The sequence below is a fragment of the Halichoeres trimaculatus genome, unplaced genomic scaffold (assembly GCF_033239565.1).
Source record: "Halichoeres trimaculatus isolate MK-OKI-2021-1 unplaced genomic scaffold, fHalTri1.1 fHalTri1_scaffold_15, whole genome shotgun sequence".
NCBI lineage: Eukaryota > Metazoa > Chordata > Actinopteri > Labriformes > Labridae > Halichoeres > Halichoeres trimaculatus.
The window spans coordinates 5,824,621-5,843,062 of record NW_027437193.1 but is presented as its reverse complement, the minus strand read 5'-3'; the positions used below and the strand labels follow the sequence as shown (position 1 = coordinate 5,843,062).

The 18,442-nt window shown below is 41.3% G+C and overlaps 1 protein-coding gene across 1 annotated transcript in view; it reads left to right on the top strand.

The window, feature by feature from the left end:
* LOC141804092 (receptor-type tyrosine-protein phosphatase N2-like) overlaps positions 1 to 18,442 on the top strand; it is a 238,389-nt gene that overhangs the window by 54,166 nt on the left and 165,781 nt on the right. Inside the window, exons 10-11 of the mRNA XM_074688343.1 lie at positions 859 to 945; positions 15,693 to 15,772. Of these exons, the coding sequence (XP_074544444.1) occupies positions 859 to 945; positions 15,693 to 15,772 (167 nt within the window). The remainder of the gene's footprint in view (positions 1 to 858; positions 946 to 15,692; positions 15,773 to 18,442) is intronic.

Sequence of the window (18,442 nt, the reverse complement as noted above, 5' to 3'; positions counted from 1 at the left end):
AAATACAAAAAAATCAGAGAATAAAAAAATGTTGAAATTCATTTAACATGTTAAAAACGATTTTACAAAACACTTTAATATTTTACATGAGAACTGAGGTTTTTTTTCTCTCAACAACAAAAATGTACCAGTTGCCAAAACAATAGTAAGATTTTTCTACTTCATAGTGATTTCAGAAAAGCCCTGGCAGTGACTCGTTGACCTTAAAGGCCACCGTAGGTGTGATAAAGTAGATTCATGTAGTTTGTGTTCATGTGTTAAAAACCCTGGATGCTCTTTTTGTGTTTTCAGTCTTTGTTTCAGCGATCTTGCTGAACAGGATCCCCTCCCGTACCCCTATCAGCCGCTCAAGCAGTGAACGTGTGTGAGAGCAAATGGTGCTCTGTATGAACTCTGAAATAAAAACCTGTAGCAGCCGTCAGAAGCTGCTGCTCGGTCTCCGCGCTGAGTATCAGCGGGCAGGTAGAGTGATCACCTGTGTGAGACGTGGAGCAGCTGCTCTGCTCCGTGGACGGCTGACTCACGCTGTGGGCTGCTGAAGCTGCCGTCTGCTCTTCAGACTGAGGAGGCTGGAAATCGCTGTCGGTCTTTAACATTTCATACACTGAGAATCTGGTGACCTTAACAGTGATTCACTCTCAGTCAGACAGATTATATTATCACTTAAAACAAAGGGAACGCCACCTTTAGACCTGCGCTGTGTCAGACTTTTGTTTCAGGCTGGCTCTGATCAGACGGTGGAGAGTGGAGATTGTTTTTTTTAAACGTCTTTTCTCCTTTTGCGTTACTTCACATCCCTGCTTTTCTTTCCTTCCTCAAACCTAATCCCTCTGTTTGCCTTGTCTTCATCTTCCTCAGTGGGCTGCAGACCGACGAAGGCCTCCACCTGATGGAGGTTCTGGCTCGCATGTCTAAAATCCAGATGACTGACTTCTCCGAGCTCTCGTAAGTGTCCTGCTTTTTGTGTCTCCATCATAAATTCTCTGTCATCTTTCTGTTACGTAGAAGCTGAATGCAGAGTCTGGACTGAGAGACCTAAAGCTGGTGTTTATCTCCAGATTTAAAGCTCTTTTTGTCCAACACTTGAAAACAAATATGATCCATTCACACCTGTTCTGGCTTAAAATGCCGGAGAATAAAGTCTGTGAAACTCTGAAAGAAACACGTTTCACACCCGTCATGGTTTTCACAAACATATGCAGCAACAAAGTGCAGACATCCTCAGAAAGTGGTTTAAAACGTAAAGGTAGTTGAGGCCTTTTATATTCACATAATTACTGTTTCTCTCAGAAGTAAAATCTAATATGTATTGACTCTTATTTTACTGTATCATTTAGCATCTTATCATATTCTTTCATTTAACCTGTGGCTTCATGTAGCGTCATGTCATTTTACAATGTGAAGTATAGATAGCATTGCAATGCATCACATCATAATACATATTACATATTAAAACACATTACACTGTACTGTATAGTCTTGTATCATGATGTCACATTGTGCATATCATATTGACACATATTGCATAATATACCATCAAATGGATTCATGCCACCCCAACATGGTATTAAAATTAAACATGTCAGTCAATTTGCATTGTATCATATCGTATAGATTGTATCATTGTGGATCGTATAGCATCGTGAATCAAACAAATTGTATTGACGTACTGTACCATACAGTACCACATAGTTTGGGATCTTATGGTAAAGTGATGCCTTGTTTCTTTTAGTATCAAATCATGTTGTACCAAGTGTTATCCTGCAGTACAGCATCTTATCACATTTCTTACAGCAAAGTTTCCTTCATCATAGTGTTATTTATAACAATATATTGTATTGTATCATATCTGGCTATACCATATAGTACCCTGACTGTATCATATCCCATTTTTTCATTTCGTATCATATTTGTATTGTACCTGATTCACATCATATCAGTGCTTCCCCTACCATTGTATAGTGGGGGCCGCCCGCCCCTCCACCGCGGAGGCACCTGCTTCCCTGGAAGTCAAGTTAGTTTTATTTTCCAAATAGCGCCAGATCACAGCAGAAGTGATTTAGAGTTATCTCTCTCATAAATCGGGTCTATATCTTGTTTTGTTTTTTTTTTATTAAACAGACTAAGTAGCCTATTCATCTAATATACATTACTGGTATCATTTGTCTGTACATCGTTGGATTCACGCTTTTCCTTGTGCTCTTGAACACACAACAAAGTTCTGCCCCAACGCTTTCACAGACGACACTTGAGCGCATTTACATACACAGACAAACGTATTACGCATAGTGGACAGAGTGATGGGAAAACCACCACAAGACAGCACCTGCAAGTCTCCATGATCACACTATGGTGACCAGCTAAATGCTAAAACACAGGTTGAGCTTTTTGTGAAGATGTTTTATTCTGCAGTGGTCTGTTCAAACTTGAGAGTCTATCAATAAAATGAAGAGTGAGGTTAAGTTAGCTCTGATTGGTGAGGTTGGAGTTGGTAGATGAGCTCTGGTAGGACAGAACCAGGATTCGCTAACATTACAGATACGTCTCAGAGCACCAGGCTGGGAGTAGAGCTAAAAACAGCCGGCTACAAACTGAGTTTACAAAGTTTGCTTGTTGTCACATTTCAAACAAGAGCACTGTGGATTTGTAACTGATAAATTCTTGTGACCTTGTAGCTTTGTATCCGGCACAAAGTTGTCTTGAACAAAGGACAGTAGTGTTAAAAAGAAGATCCAATCTCAATTCATTTTTTAAAACAAGCACACCCTGGTCCTCACGACGGTGTGGCGCAAGTGCTCATGGGAAATGGAGTCTTTATCGCTAGCACTAATGTTAGCTCAGTCAGAAAGTCCTCGTAGCCTCCTTGAATTCAGATATCACAGACACTCACAAGCCTTTTTCCCCAGTGCTCATGTATGCTAGCATGTATTTAATGCCTCCATTTCTTTCTTTCCTCTTTAATCCACCTTACTTTGTCTTCACTAGTAGTAACAGTTTGACTAAACCAAATAAATCCAAATTCAGACCTTTAAATGAATAGATTGATTTATCAGCATTAGACCTAGACATGGGTCTTATCCCTTAATGGTCTCTAAAATCGATGTGTGTCTCGTCACAGAATAAGTGTCTGCTGTTGGTCAGCACAGCCTACAGCTTAGTAGATCGACTCAAGCTCTGACATTGTGTTCAAGGCTACAAATAAAAGACTGTGATGCTAAAACTTGTTTTGCCTTTGGACGCGAAGCCCTGCCAGCTGTCCGACAGCCGAGCAGCAGAATTAAATGAAGAATTACGTCTGAAAAAACCTTCCAGTCCACCTCTATTACATCTCAAAACCTCAAACAATTTTATCTCCAGACTAGAACTCCTGGAAGAATAAAGGCTTTTCGATGACCCGCGGTGTTTATTGTGCGCTGTTACGTCCCCGGCACAAACCATTTCATATCTGGAGGCTCAAGTGGGTGGCAATTTTCTCAAAAGACGAGCATCACATACCAAAAACTTCTCTGAGAAAGATGGAAGAAAGTAGAAAATGAGCACCATACCAAAAACGAGTCGGATCAGAGGAGGCCAGCGGGTGGGATCTGACAGAGACATCCCAGTGGCACACAGCGTCAAAATCAGAATTTAAACCAAAGAAAATCATTAATGAAATTAAAAAAGGTGGCTTTGAATTCAAGGATGCTGGCTGATTTTTATTCTGTCAACACTTTGTCCTGCTCTGAGGGGGAAGACAGCTACGAGGGCTCTTTGTCCACGTTATTGACGTGTTGGAGTGGAGCCTGAGCTGACGGCCATCACTTATTAATGAGACTGAACTCTACCTGAACCTGCTCTCTCTGTCTTTACCTGTCTCTGTGTTCCTCACTTATTCTCTGCCCCCATCTATAATTATTAGTTTGTTGCTTAGATCATTATTATTATCATCTTGCAGTTGTTTTTCTAACTCGTAGTCCGTGTGTTTCCTCCTTTTTTGTGTCAGTTTGTCCTAAACCTCTCCGCCCTTACCTCTTGGTGTCTTACTGACTTTTATGTTCAGTATGAACTATTTAGGAATAAGTTTTCTTTACTTTACCTTTTGATTTTTCTATAATACTTCCTCAGTTGTTTGCACGTATGACTATGAGAAAGTTAACAAAAGTACAAAAGTATGAAAAGTGGAATCAAAGTTCTGCTTGTTGGCAGAACTTGCAGTCAAAACGCTTGTTGTGTCTTGACTGCATTTGTCAACTCACAGTGGCTGGACTGCAGACACATCTGGTGTAATAAAGCAGTTTGGTACGGGTCGGATCGGTAAAGCCTGATCCTGTTTGGGTTCCCATGGCCAACTGTGCCCTTATTAGGGATTGTGGATGCTGATAGCCGCATCAGTTATGAACAGAGTGATGCCATAGCATCACAACACAGTGTACCCCAACAAAGAAGGAAAAATGAAACAGTAAAATCAGAATCAGAAGAATCAGAATACTTCATGATCCCCAAGGGTAAATTTCATTTCACTTAAAGAGCAGCAATGGAAGACATCCAGCAAAGACAGTTATCCCCAGAAAATTGACTGGAAATCAAAACATGGCAGGGTTATGTGTTGTTCTTTGTTACCGCCAGTGCACAGGTCACGATTCTTTTGACCAATCAACACACTGCAGTATGGCTAGCTCCACTTTGGGGTCAGTTAAGTATGTCTGGCTCCCCAACAGAAAGGCACCAAAAAGTGGGACGGTATGGGTTGCAAACTTGGAGACCTGTCTCAGTTGTAGTCATAAGAAACACCACAAAATACGTACTGTACCGAGGTGAACTGAACTGATCCGCTTGGTGGAAAAGGGCTTAGAGGTAGACAACACTAAGAGTGTTTTCTCTGAGACTTTTTGGTGATTGCAAGATGTTCTATGCAGTCTGACGCAAAATAGATATCACTTCTGACTTGTTAGATGAAAAATCAGAGTTTTTTAAAAGTGACATTTACCATTTAAAAAGTTTGTGGGGTTGTTCTTTTTCAGCAGCAGTGGCAAGCAGGAAGACACTGCGGCTGCTTAACTATGGTGTGCTGAAAAGGACAAAATTACTGCTTGACTTCAGATCTGAATGTGTCACACCACAAAAGTAAAACCCTTACACAGGAAATTTTTCTCACCTCCAAAAATGCAAAGAGATCCTTGTTCTCGTCTTTTATCTGCTAAAACTTTTACAACCCACTTGTCAGATTTGAACCAAACAGCCCTGATCTTACAAGACATAGACTTCAGTAGACCTTTGAAGGAGGGCCATGGTATCCTGCGCCTGTGGTATCTGCATTACACGTAAAACTTCAAGTCCGCAGGCTGAGAGGAGAGACAACATTTATCAGACTTTGTTGTCTCAGAGATTCTCTTCAGAGCAGATCAGCTGCTCCAAAAAGTGATTTTAAATGTGAGACAGAGGTAGAGTAAATCTGTGTCCACATTCATGAAAGTCTGTGTGTGTGGACAGGTGGGGATTGGTCGGCTTGGCATGGTGTGATTTTCACACACAGGCAAATACCTTCACACACAATCCCTCACCCCCTCCGCCCGGCACCTCGTGGGGTTGCCGGGCTGCTGGATTGAGTCCCTGGGTGGCCCGTACTGTTCCCCTGTCCTAATGCACCTTTTGTCTTTGTTCTCCTATTCTGGGAATGAAAGGAGGGAGCTTTACACGGGGGAGAGTGATGGATTGGAGGCAGCGAAAGCCACGGAGCGACAGAGAGGGAGAGATATAGATACAGGGAGCCGGGGGTCTCTTTTGTTGCGAGCGCAGTGAAAGCCCAGCAGGGGGAGCCGCCTTGACAATTTGTCAGAGGCGCCATGCTTAATTTCCAGGGCCGCCCTGCTCCTCACCGCTGAGGCAACAACAGCCACCTCCACCAGAGTCAGTAAGCCCAGAAACAAAGACTCTGCACTGACACTGAACCTGCTGACACTCCTGATTTACCCAGCATGCCCCTGGCTTTACCACCCTGCTCCAACACCACCAGGAGCTCGCTGTCAGAGCTTCTTCAACCTCATGAACCTCCAGTTTCTCATCACACAGAAAAGATCTTTCAATTTCACATATTTATTATTTTATGTCTCTTGTCTGAAGCCATTTGATGCTCAAAGCGTGCCAATATGGTCAGCGCTTCTTCCCCTGAAACATCCATGTAAATAAATAAATACATATGGAATACATTAAAGCTTAAGCTCAACTTGGAGAAAGCTTTGAGACAGAGCGATTAAAGGGAATAATTGAGTCCAAAAACACAAAAATTGTAGCAGATGTGAGATTTTTCTGCGAAACATGGAGAAGAACTTCCTCATGATTTTACTACACTCACCAGCCACTTTATTAAGCACACCTTGCTAGTTCCAGGTTGGACTTCCTTTTGCCTTCAGAACTGCCTTAACTCGTGGCATAGATTCAACAAGGTACTGGAAACATTCCTCAGAGAGTTTGGTCCATATTGACATGATAGCATCACACAGTTGCTGCAGATTTGTCGGCTGAACATCCATGATGAGAATCTCCCGTTCCACCACATCCCAAAGGTGCTCTATTGGATTGAGATCTGGGGACTGTGGAGGACATTTGAGTACAGGGAACTCATTGTCATGTTGAAGAAAGCAGTCTGAGATGATTCCAGCTTTATGACATGGAGCGTTATCCTGCTGGAAGTAGCCATCAGAAGATGGGTACACTGTGCTCATAAAGGGATGGACATGGTCAGCAACAATACTCAGGTAGGCTGTGGACTTTAAACCATGCTCAGTTGGTACTAAGGGGCCCAAAGTGAGCCAAGAAAATATCCCCCACACCATTACACCACCAGCAGCAGCCTGAACTGTTGATACAAGGCAGGATGGATCCATGCTTTCATGTTGTTGAGGCCAAATTCTGACCCTACCATCTGAATGTGGAGCAGAAATCCAGACTCATCAGACCAGGCAACGTTTTTCCAATCTTCTATTGTCCAGTTTTGGTGTTGCTGTGTGAATTGTAGCCTCAGTTTCCTGTTCTTAGCTGACAGGAGGGTCACCCGGTGTGGTCTTCTGCTGCTGTAGCCCATCTGCCTCAAGGTTGGACGTGTTGTGTGTTCAGAGATGCTCTTCTGCAGACCTTGGTTGTAACCAGTGGTTATTTGAGTTACTGTTGCCTTTCTATCAGCTCCAACCAGTCTGTCCATTCTCCTCTGACCTCTGGCATCAACAAGGCATTTTGACCCACAGAACTGCTGCTCACTGGATATTTTCTCTTTTTGGGACCATTCTCTGTAAACCCTAGAGATGGTTGTTGGTTAAAATCCCAGTGGATCAGCAGTTTCTGAAATACTCAGACCAACAACCATGCCACACTCAAAGTCCCTTAAATCACCTTTCTTCCTCATTGTGATGCTCGGTTTGAACTGCAGCAGATCGTCTTGACCATGTCTACATGCCTAAATTCATTGAGTTGCTGCCATGTGATTGGCTGATTAGAAATATTCTTCACCTTATCAGTGCATGTACTGTCTTAAATACAAGCTAACTAACTGAAAGTTTTGTCAGCAGTGTCCTTTAACTCTTCAAATCTGAAAGAACAGAGAAGGAAGTCAATTTATCTCAGTTTTCTTCAAACACATGAAAACATCTCTCCCAGGTAGACGTCTCAGAAAGATTTATGCAGCTGTGTTTACAATGACCGGAGTTAACTGTATGAAGTTGTGATAATGTTAATGTATCCCCCTCCTTTTTACTCCCTCTGATATGTTCGGCTCGTCTCAGCCGTTGCTCAAAGTTTCCTCCATCCATTAGCCGGGCAGCAGCCCTGCAGGCAGCTCAGCCTCACACCTCACACAGCAGCAGCATCAGATTAGCATATTACAACAACAAAAAAGCCTCCGAACAAAGCAGCGACCTGTGCCACCTCAGCTCAGTGAAAAAAAAAAAAAAAAGGCAACAAAACTTCCCTTTTCGAGCCGCTTCCTCTCGAGGGGGCCGGAGCCAGAGAGCAGCAGCCAGCCTGCAGCTAAAACTTCCACATCGGCAACAAATGAATCATAAAAGCGAGCCTACACACCGAGCCAGGACACAAAACAAACCTGCAGAGTGACTCACACCCTTACGTTTCATTTGGAACAATTCAATACTGATTAGATAATACTGACGGAGAGCGCTTTCACAGAAACGGCCTTGGAAATGTTTTTAGCTGCCGAGCTGGCCCTGTAGTGGTGGAGGGCGATGGAGAGGGCGGAGGGAAGCGCTGATGTGGGAGGCATGGAGGAGCCTTTGACTGGAGCTGGCTGCCGAATAATGATGGCTGTTGCGTAACTGTCACTGAGAGTAGACTGGATGTTTTTTTGTCTTATTTTTTTGAACAGGAGGGCTGAGGTGATGTAATGTCTGTGTCTGAGATGAGAGGTCATTACAAAGAGCGGCCAGTAGGAGGAGAGAGTGAGCCTGAGCTGACTGGGCGTGAGGATGATGAGGGTGAAGAGGATGATGGACTGGATGTTAAATGATCAAACCAAGAGTTGTTGTTAGGGCAGAATACTGCTAATGTTTTGTCCCGATGTTAGTCATCAATTTGTTATTTTTTCTTGATGGAAAGAAAATTTTAAAAAATGGCAAAACACTTCACAAATGTAGACTCAAAAATAGTTTGATATAAAACATCAAGGCACAGTCATATTGATAGAGCTGACGTTTTTCCATGCATGAAAAAGACATTTTCAGACTTGCTTTCTTCTCTACTCTTTACATATGTGTTTCACTGTAGCCTGATTTTGAGACTGAAGATCTTCATAAACCCAAGTTTTCAGAGTTAAAACCGAATTTTTCTACAGGCAAGACAAGTTGAGTTTACTTTCAATGAACATTTCAGCAAAACAAAAGAAAAAAAATAAAGTGCTCATCAAACAGAATCAAATCAAATCATGAAAACAGACCATTAAAAATCAAACATAAGAGGTAAAAACTGCACAAACAGAATGTCAAGTCTGATCTGGTAACTGCTGAAGTTAAACCAACACAGGAGCATTAATATGGGAGCATGTAGCACAGTGGTTGAGTCGTAGCCTCACAGTCAGAAGGTCAGGAGTTCATACACAGCTTTGAGGACCACATCACAGCCTGCTATGCAGAGTTCACTACAGATCGTCCAGTTTACAGGACGGTTTGTACTAATGAAGATCAGCTCGTAGCTCACAGCTTACCTCACTGTGGTTAGAAAGAGGCGTCTGTTTAGTGTAAGTGTATGAGTTATTATAGTTATAATTAGGGATGCGGGATATTGAATTTTTGCTGATATCCGATATGCCGATATATCGAAACCCCTTTTGGCCGATACCGATAATCACAAGTTTGTTTGTTTTTTTCACTGTAAAGAAAGCTAAGTCTATCCTGTACTGGAATTTATATGTTACTCTAATTGTGACGGTCTTATTTGTTTAAGAAACACACATAAAACAAGACAAAAAACGTTTGATTTTACCATAAATAAGAAATGTATTATTTTCTCAAACTCAAGACATTCAGTATTGAAATACAGAAAATTAATTACTTTAGATCACATGAACTTTAAATGTACAATGCATTTTTAAACATTACCAAGTTGCATTTGATTATATTAGAGCTACTGTAACAACCTGGTGACAGACACAGAGCTCTGCAGTGCAAATAAATGAAGTGCTACATTTTATTAAAGGAGCTTATTTTTCAGATGGAAAAAAATAATAATCCTAACTGAATAGCACCTTATCGGCTGTGACAATCGGCAGAAATTTTCATATCTGCTGATACCGATAAACGTGTTTTTAGCTTTTATTAGCCGATACCGATATTGTGCCGATAACAGTGGCGTGGCATGGGGATTTTTTTTGAGGAAGCCAAGTGAGACAAAGCCTCTAATCTGTATGATTTTTAGGGAGTGTGGTACATAAAGACTATGTTGCAGTTTGTATATCGCTTTTACATGTAACGGAACGACCTGTTAGAGTGCCCAGAGAGCGCTCATTTTACTTACTTGGACACGGACACGCACCCTTTCACTCTCCCACCCTCACTCACTCTTTCAGACACGTACATTGTCCTCTTGACTTTGCTTAAACATCTTATTAATTTACTCAACCGCCCACTCAAATGCACAACCGGCCGCTTCATGCACACTGCTAACGTGCTAATCTCCCTGATTTCATTCAGTGGCTTGATGATGACGACACTGTGATTTGATTGGTTTGAGGCCAAAGACAGGCTGGCTTCCCTTGACACAGTCTTGGCCAATCACAGGTGAGCAGTGTCATGACCGCAGCCTCATCTTATTGGTTAATCTTTTTTCTCGGCTTGGTTTCCTTGCAGACAACAGTGTGCAGTATCGTATTTTCACCACTCATTCCCCACATAACATGTAGGAGGGCGCTGTTTTACACATTGTAAAATTCTCAATAAGAAGAGGAGAGAAATAAGGAAGAAGTACCAGTGGCAAAACACAGAAGAATTATTGAAACTGTTAAAAGGAGTGTTTTCATTAATTCACAGCTACAGTCAGAAAAAAGAGAGGAAGCATGGCTTCCCTTGGCCTCTGGGAGAAAACGCCACTGAATAACAATAAACTTTATTTATATAACACCTTTAAGAACAAATCATTTACAAAGTGCTTTGACTCATAAAAAATGACAGAGAATCTGAGAATAGACTATCAGGTTAGAGGTGAGTGAGATGTTATACAGACGACAAAATAAGGGGGGGGTCACATCAGGTAAAAAAAGGAGAAAGGGTACTGAGAAAGAGATAAAAGAATAAAAACAAACAAACAAGCCCATGATTGAAAGCATAAGACAAAAAATAATGTGTGTGTACACACACACAAAAATGTAGACATACAGCTAGGTCTGTACGTCTACATAATGTACACAAGTACATCTACACATGAAAAAAAGTAAACCAATAACACAACGAGTGGAATTACAACCAAATTAAGTAAATTGAAATTAAAATACAATCAAAAGGGTTAAATCACATAAAAGCAAGTCTGTCAAAGTGAGCTTTAAGAAGAGATTTAAAAGATGTTATTGACTCTGCCAGCCTCATCTTCTCGGAAAGGATAGTGAAAAAAGCCTGATCACCCTCTGATTTGAGTCTTGACTTCAGAACGACCAGCAGAGCTTCACCCAAGGATCTAAGGTGGCGATTAAGGTGTCAACGTACAGCGAGCCCGTAGACAGCAAGGACAGGAGTGATGTGACGCTGTCTGTTAAAACCAGTAAGAAGCCTGGCTGCTTCATTTTGGACCAGTCGGTGTCACACACATGCATGGCCCGCCTACATCATCGTGGAGTGCCTGCTTACATGAAGCGTGATCTCCATTGCTACAACTTTAGAGACTTTTTGACTTGAATTAAGTCGTTTTGGTCAGATACAGCCCTCTAACACCCTGTTACTGTTTAAAATGGTTGACAATAGGAACGGTTGCGGTGATCCTCATCGACTGGACTGAACATGGACGTAGCCTCTGCGACGTCACCTGTCTGTTCCTGAAACCGGGAAATGAAGCCAATCGGCAGACTCAGCCACATTTAGTATGACACCGGCTGCAAGTTTCCTTTCTAATCAAATAATCCTAATAACTTCTAAACCATGGAGTTAGAAAAAAAATCACTCACCGCACAGTGTGTGCTGATAGATAAATCAGCGTTTTAGACCCAAGACGTTTTTTGAACCAGGCTGTAAACATGCTTTTTAATGCTGTAAAAGTCTGTTTTTATGGCTGGGTGTGTACGTGACTTCTGGTCTTTCTGCAGCCAGCCTCAAGCGGATTGATGAACAGCAACTTTTAGCACTTCCACATAGGCTTCATTTTTACTAACTGGATGTTGCCCCTTGGCGATCATACGTCATGGATCATACGTGCTGTCAGCGTGCTTGTGCTCGTACATGGAGTAAACCGTGCTGAAACCCACCTCTCTGACGCGTGTCTGAACGATCCAGGCTTTAGGGTTGAAGCATGCCTGAGCACGGTACGGTTTGCCAGCGTGAAAAAGTCCTCAGTTACAGTAAATTGAGGGTAAACAGAGATTATGTGAATTAGAATCAACAGTCCAGCTCACCCTGTCAGGATTCTAATTTGCATAATCACCTGCTCACTTTGCCCAGTAGATTCTGATCCATCAGGACTGAAACATTAACTCCAGTATACGTTACTCCAGTTAAGAAATATGAGCCTGTCCAGGAATGACCTGAACATGGAGGTCTTGAATGTGGTGTCTTTGTGCAGGAGTCATTCTGTGTGGCAGATGGATACATGATCAGCTCAACATGAGTGATTTTTCTTCTTCATCACACACTTCCCCTGCGCCGGCTGATGAATCACTTCATAGATCTGACAAATCTATCAGCGTCATCGCTCAGAGGAGAAATAAGAAATCAGAGAGCGTGAGCTGAATGTTTGTGTGGAGCCCCTCAGATGGTTTCAGCAGCGACACAAAGCAGATTTTAAGTGGAATAAAGCCGGTACACCACTGAACGTGTCGGTGCATTGAGGTGGAAAATAGTGAAGAAGAAAAGTTGCTTCCTGCTTTTTTTTCTTCTTATTCCAGCGCTTAGCTTTACCACGTTTCCTCCTGGGGATCATTAATTGGACTGGCTGTAATTAGCTCGTGATTTTACCTGAAATCTGAGAGCAACATTACGACCGCACAAAGCGAATGTGAGTTTGGTGCTGTTTCTTGCTCTGATTCACTGACCTCAGGCCCCAAGAAACCCAATTAAAAACACACAATAATAGTTTAAAAAATGCATGGCTGGGGCGTCAAACGGAGGCTGAAACTCTGGAGTTTGTTACCTGGAGAGAGAAAGTGTGCGGTAAAAAGGATTTTAAGAGTCAACACATACACAAATCCACAAACACCAAGTGCTAACTTTCATTGGTTTGTTGGATGCTGATGCAATCATTTATTCGCTTTTAGTTTTTCATTAACTTTACATGATTTACTGAAAAAAAATAAGTTCAGTATCTCAGGATGCTGCCTTTGCCTCATTTTAGCTACTGTCTCTTTAAGACTCGCACCAGCAGAGCATTCCGGAACACTGAATCATTCCGGAACCTTGCTAGAGTCAGCAGCTAGCTTTGTATTAATCCATGCAGTGTGTGGTGCATTTAGCCTTCACAACCTGTGTAGATCACAAAGACTGGACTGAATAGAGACGGTTTGGTCTACGAAAGATTCTCCGTTTGTGTCATTAACTGGTTCTGGTTGAAAATCAGATTCACTAGCAAATTCCCTGGGACTACTAGCGTCATGCAACTTTTTATAGTGTTTAAACAAATTGTTATTGTGTTAAAACTTTATAGAGTGTTTTCACGTAACGCAACACAATTAAGTTCACAGGTAGAATTATTGTCCCACAAATTGTAAATAACTGCCACAAAGAACTGTCTGAAGGACATAGAACAGTTTTGTAGCTAGCTAAGCTCCATCAGGATTTCCAGGACAATAATCTGTCATTAATCTCAACATTTGAGTCTTTACACAGCATTTCCTGCCAAGTAGGTCATGTTCTCTGTCTATGGAGTCTGAAAATCACACTTTAGTAAAATAAATATGTTATGCTAGAGAATAACTTTGATTAAGAGGTAATTCACGGCAATAAGTAGCCTATAAGTAACACTCAGTGTCTTCCAGAGGCTTTTTTAAAGTGTTGAAAAGTGAGCCTCTCACGCTGGCCGAGTCCTTAACAAAGAGTTTTAGAGTAACCCATGCATTTTTTCCATGTTTGTTGGAGCCAAAGACATCTTAAAATCAAAAATCACTATGCACTTTTATCTCCGTCATTTCAATATATACGTTTGTTTGTGTACTTCCAATTTGGCCGCATATCCAGGTAACTACCCAAGTCATGACATTAGTGTAAAAAAAAGGGGTGGGGTGGGGGGGTATGACAACCTGTAGGGTAAAACAAACCTGTCTCACAATGGCTTAAACCAGCTCACGTTCCCTATTAGTGGGTGTACAATCCAACGCTAACAGTTTAACATTTATTACTAATTTGATTTAACTGGTGCCCAAAAACGTATGGGGTATATTGGCCCTTGTCGGCCATCAGTTCACTGCTGTGGCCCATTTCGTCTCAAAAGCCTTGTTGCCAAGTTTGTTTTAATAAGGAATCAACAACTGGTGATGTCGTGAGTTGAGCAAATCTCATCTTGATCTCGTTGAATTCCTGTGTGAGTTTTCGAACAAGCTGTGCAGCTCTTGCTATTTAAAACTTTGCTCTATTTTTTTAGTACTGATGTATCTTTTTTATCTTCATTTTTTTAAAACTTAATCACCTCTTTAAAGGGTTATTGTGTTAAAACATTCAGATATTCTTCCTTCTCTGAATCCTTGCAACACATTTTGCAAGTTTTAAATATGTCATCCTCTTCTGGATTGGTGAAAACATTCGCACAGGTGGTGCTGTTTTTTTTCTTTTTTTTGTCCGCACATGCTCTGGCAGTTTGCAAGTATTTTCACCATTGTTCACCTTCATATGCATTTTGCATGCCTGCATCTTTTTTTGTTGTTGTCTGATTTTCAGTTCCTGTCATTTTCCATCCCCACCTTTTTTACATGTTTGTGCACCAAGCTGGAAAGGGCTAAAAAAAGACTGTCAAACATATTTGGAAATGAAAAGAGAAATATTATTTTAGATACCATCAGTTTATGCTCGCTGCTCATTTTCCGCTGAAAAACAGGTCTTTAACAAACAGCTTCACCAAGGCGAAATAAAAGACCAAACTACAAATGAAAATGATTGTTTTCTACATTTTCTTCAGTTATTTCTCTGAAGAGGCAGACCCCACAGCCTGTAAAAACGCTCCAAATGAAAGTACAATTGCTTAAATCCATCAACCTGAAACAAAAGACACTTTTCTGAATCCCTGAAAAACATTTTGAGCCGCTTTAGGAGACGACCTGCTTCCTCCGTGATGTATTTTCTAACTGTGCTCCTGCAGCGGCAGTCACTTCCTATAGCAGCGCACAATGCTTCCAGGAGGGGATCCTGGTGATATATCTTCCTGCTGGGCTTTTAGTCTGAATTAGAGGAGGAAAAACAAAAGGTTAATCACATTGGGAGACTCCGCTCTGCCTCTGACCACCCACCTTCTCCCCATCGCTCCCTCTGAGTTCGATTCATGCTGCTTTATTGGCATGAATGTTGGAGGGGAAAGAAAAGCAGCGAGGAAAATAATACAGATGTCTTCACGTCTCTTTTCTACTCGTGTCCTCTTTCGTCTCTTTTTCTCTGTCACCCTCAATTTACATCTATCACCACAATATGCGCTGCAATCACCTCACGACGAATCAAAATGTAAATGCTTCTCAAACAAGGCCGCTGAAAATGCATTTGCTCATCTGAGAGTCACGTATCGGAGCGTCCTCTCGTTGATGACCACAAAATCCTCTCATCCTCGACCCCCCCCCCTCCTCTTCTTCATTTCCCGGCGTGCTTAAATGCCGCCAGGCGCATTACATTGAGATTCAAGAGGTTATCTGAGCGTGGTGATGGGGATTGCAGCAGCCTAAAGGATCACCACAGGTTAAAGCTGTTTTTATTTTTTCCAAGCAGCATGTATGGCTGAGCGTTAATGAGCACAACATCTCTCCTCCTGCTGCTGAGAGACAACAAAACACACTCTCTTTTTCTTTTCTTCTAACCGTGTGTGTTTGTGTGTGTTTTTCACAGGGTGGTGGGCCCCGCTGTGACCTTCAAAGTGGGTCTGAACACCCAGAACGTCAGCACCGCAGATGTGGCCAACGTAGCTGGTAGGTTTCTCCTTGGCTGAGTAATGTTGTCTTTACACTGACAGAGAAAAAGGACAGGGCTATTATCTCTGGCTTGCTGCTGCACCTGAGACCCCACATGAACGTTTTTCAAAACTTGTGACTCCCTCTAAATCCCCTTTTTTTATTTTTTTCATCTCTCTGTGTTAATCTGACTCTTTACACCCAGTGTTTCCTCCTCCATGTGTTTGGTAGAGTTTGGTACACGATGAAGGCCAGTCGTGAAGGATATTTCACTGGTTTTCAAATCTGCATCAGCCACATTTGGCTCCATGGTGAGAGTCCAGTGGAGGTTTGAATCTGTGCCTGAGAAACAAGCCAAAAAAACAAACACCAGCAATTTATTGTTTGGCAAATGGGTCCAGTTAATAACGGTTACAGCATCTCATGACGCTGGTTTTTGAAGCTTGGTCCAAATATCCTGTAAAGTCTGTTTGAGGCTAGCTTCTCAGGGGAAGTTAAAAATGACAAGTCTGTAGGTATCGATAGTAGATTAAATCAAAGTAATGGTTAAACATGAATTTCATTTGACAAAATATCACAGTTATTTCAAGGAAGTATCAGACCTACCTCAGTTCCTGCCTAAGCTGCTGAAACCGTTTATCATGATGTAAAATCCGTTTATGTTCATGTTTATGTATAAGCTCTAAAATATTTGCAAAGACATCAGTTGGACAGGAGCAAGTTTGCCAGTTTGTTGCAACACTCTGAATATTTTTTAATCCAGGAGTCCGGTTAGTGAAGAGTTGTCTCATTCTTACCTGATTTGGAATTACAGAAGCTAAAAATTTAGTGTTTCCTTTGTCAATTGTTTGGTATTATAATTTTCATATAGTATTTTCATATGTGAAAACTAACCACAGGTATGCCAGTTCAGTAGGTCTGGGATGAGATGCTTTTCTCTCGATTAGATTATTTTACAATTTTAGTAATTTAAGTTTGCTTTTTTCACACAAGACCAAGTGATAAAGTTGAATGATGATGTTAATGTCTGCAGACTTTATGGAGAGCCATATTTTCCCCCAAAAAGAATGTCACAAGTGAGTAGGGATGGGTACCTTTCACATTTGAAACGATATGGTACAGATTCCCGGTACCTGGCAATCTAAATTGATACTTATTGGTACCAATTTTTGATACTTTTTTGTGTTTATTTGGTAAAAAATATCAATTTGTCTAAAAATAACATGTAAATTCTTTTCAATTTAGCGTAGTTATTCTTCAGTATGTAACAGTGCAATGCTGTGTTCATGCCCAGCATGGAAAATCCCCTACTCTTCCATTCCCTCGTAGTTACAAGGATGCATTTAGGTACCTAAACATGGCACCTTTTGAGTTTACATGAATTGGTACCCAGTACTTTTGACAGAATTTGGTCGGTACCTATAAGAGTACCTAACTGGTACCCATCCCCACACGTGAGTCAGTTTTAAGAATTTTTCAGGGGATCTGACATCATAACTTTTTTCTAACTTAGATAATAAACAGAAACTAAAATGAAGGACTTTAATTTGAATAAAAAATATTCTTGAATAATAAAAGTTATGGTTTAAAATTGTTGGACAAAAAATCCCAATTTCATGACACATTGATTGTTTTTCTGTACCTGGACGCCTCTACTGAGCCATACTGGTGTAATATGCACAGCATGTGGTTTTGTTTAGCCGAAATGTCAGGGATTCCCTGAAAAATTCTTGTCTGGATGACAGCATATGTTGCTCCAAAGCTTTTTTGTTGTTGTTCAGCATTAATAGAGCATTCACAGTTGTATAAGCTCCTGTGACATGGGTGGGCTTTCTTGAGACCAGTTTAGACCAGAGGATTGGGTGTCCATGATTCCAAAAAGAGTGTTACATTTAAAATTGTAAGACCACAGGAAAATTTTCCACCCGGTGTCAGTCCATCTTGCATTTTCTGGTGCATAGAGAAATCTGTCTCTGGATCGTGTCTTTTAATGTTTTTCTCTTCACATGATACAGTTTTAACCTTCATCTAGGGACTCTATGACAAGTTATTCTAACAGACAGTTATTTCTGGAAGGATTTTGAGCCCATGCAGTGTCTTCCACTACAGAGTCATGCCTGTTTTTAATGCAGTGCTGTCTGAGGCTCTAAAGATCATGCTCTTATTGATGATAAAGGAACATTATGCTGAAATTGTTGGACTATTTGCTCACACAGTCTCTCACCGAGCGTCGAACCTCTTCCCACGTTTACTTCTGAGAGACTCAGCCTCTCTGGAGATTCATTTTCATAACCGGTCATGTCACTAACCTGTTGATAATTCCCTTTAGTAACATTCTAGAAGAATTTATGATTATTTCAACTTTGTGTAGCACAGTTCCAGTACAGAATTCAGTAAAACAACAAATGTGACATCAAAAACCAACAGTTAAAGGGTGGGACTGTTCATATAAGAGACAAATTCCTGTGTTATTCTTATTTTTATATTCCTGGTGGTCACACGAAAAACACCCACATCACCAACAGATTACCCTCAAAACTGAGACATAAACCTGTGCTTGTGAAATCTGCTGTCAGGTGTTCTGAGATTTTGTCCACCACTTCTTTATTTTCTGCCTGATGAAAGTGGAGAGAGTTCCTCAGCGATTCTGTTTCAAGATCCAAATCAAAATGACTCAGTGCAGCCTGT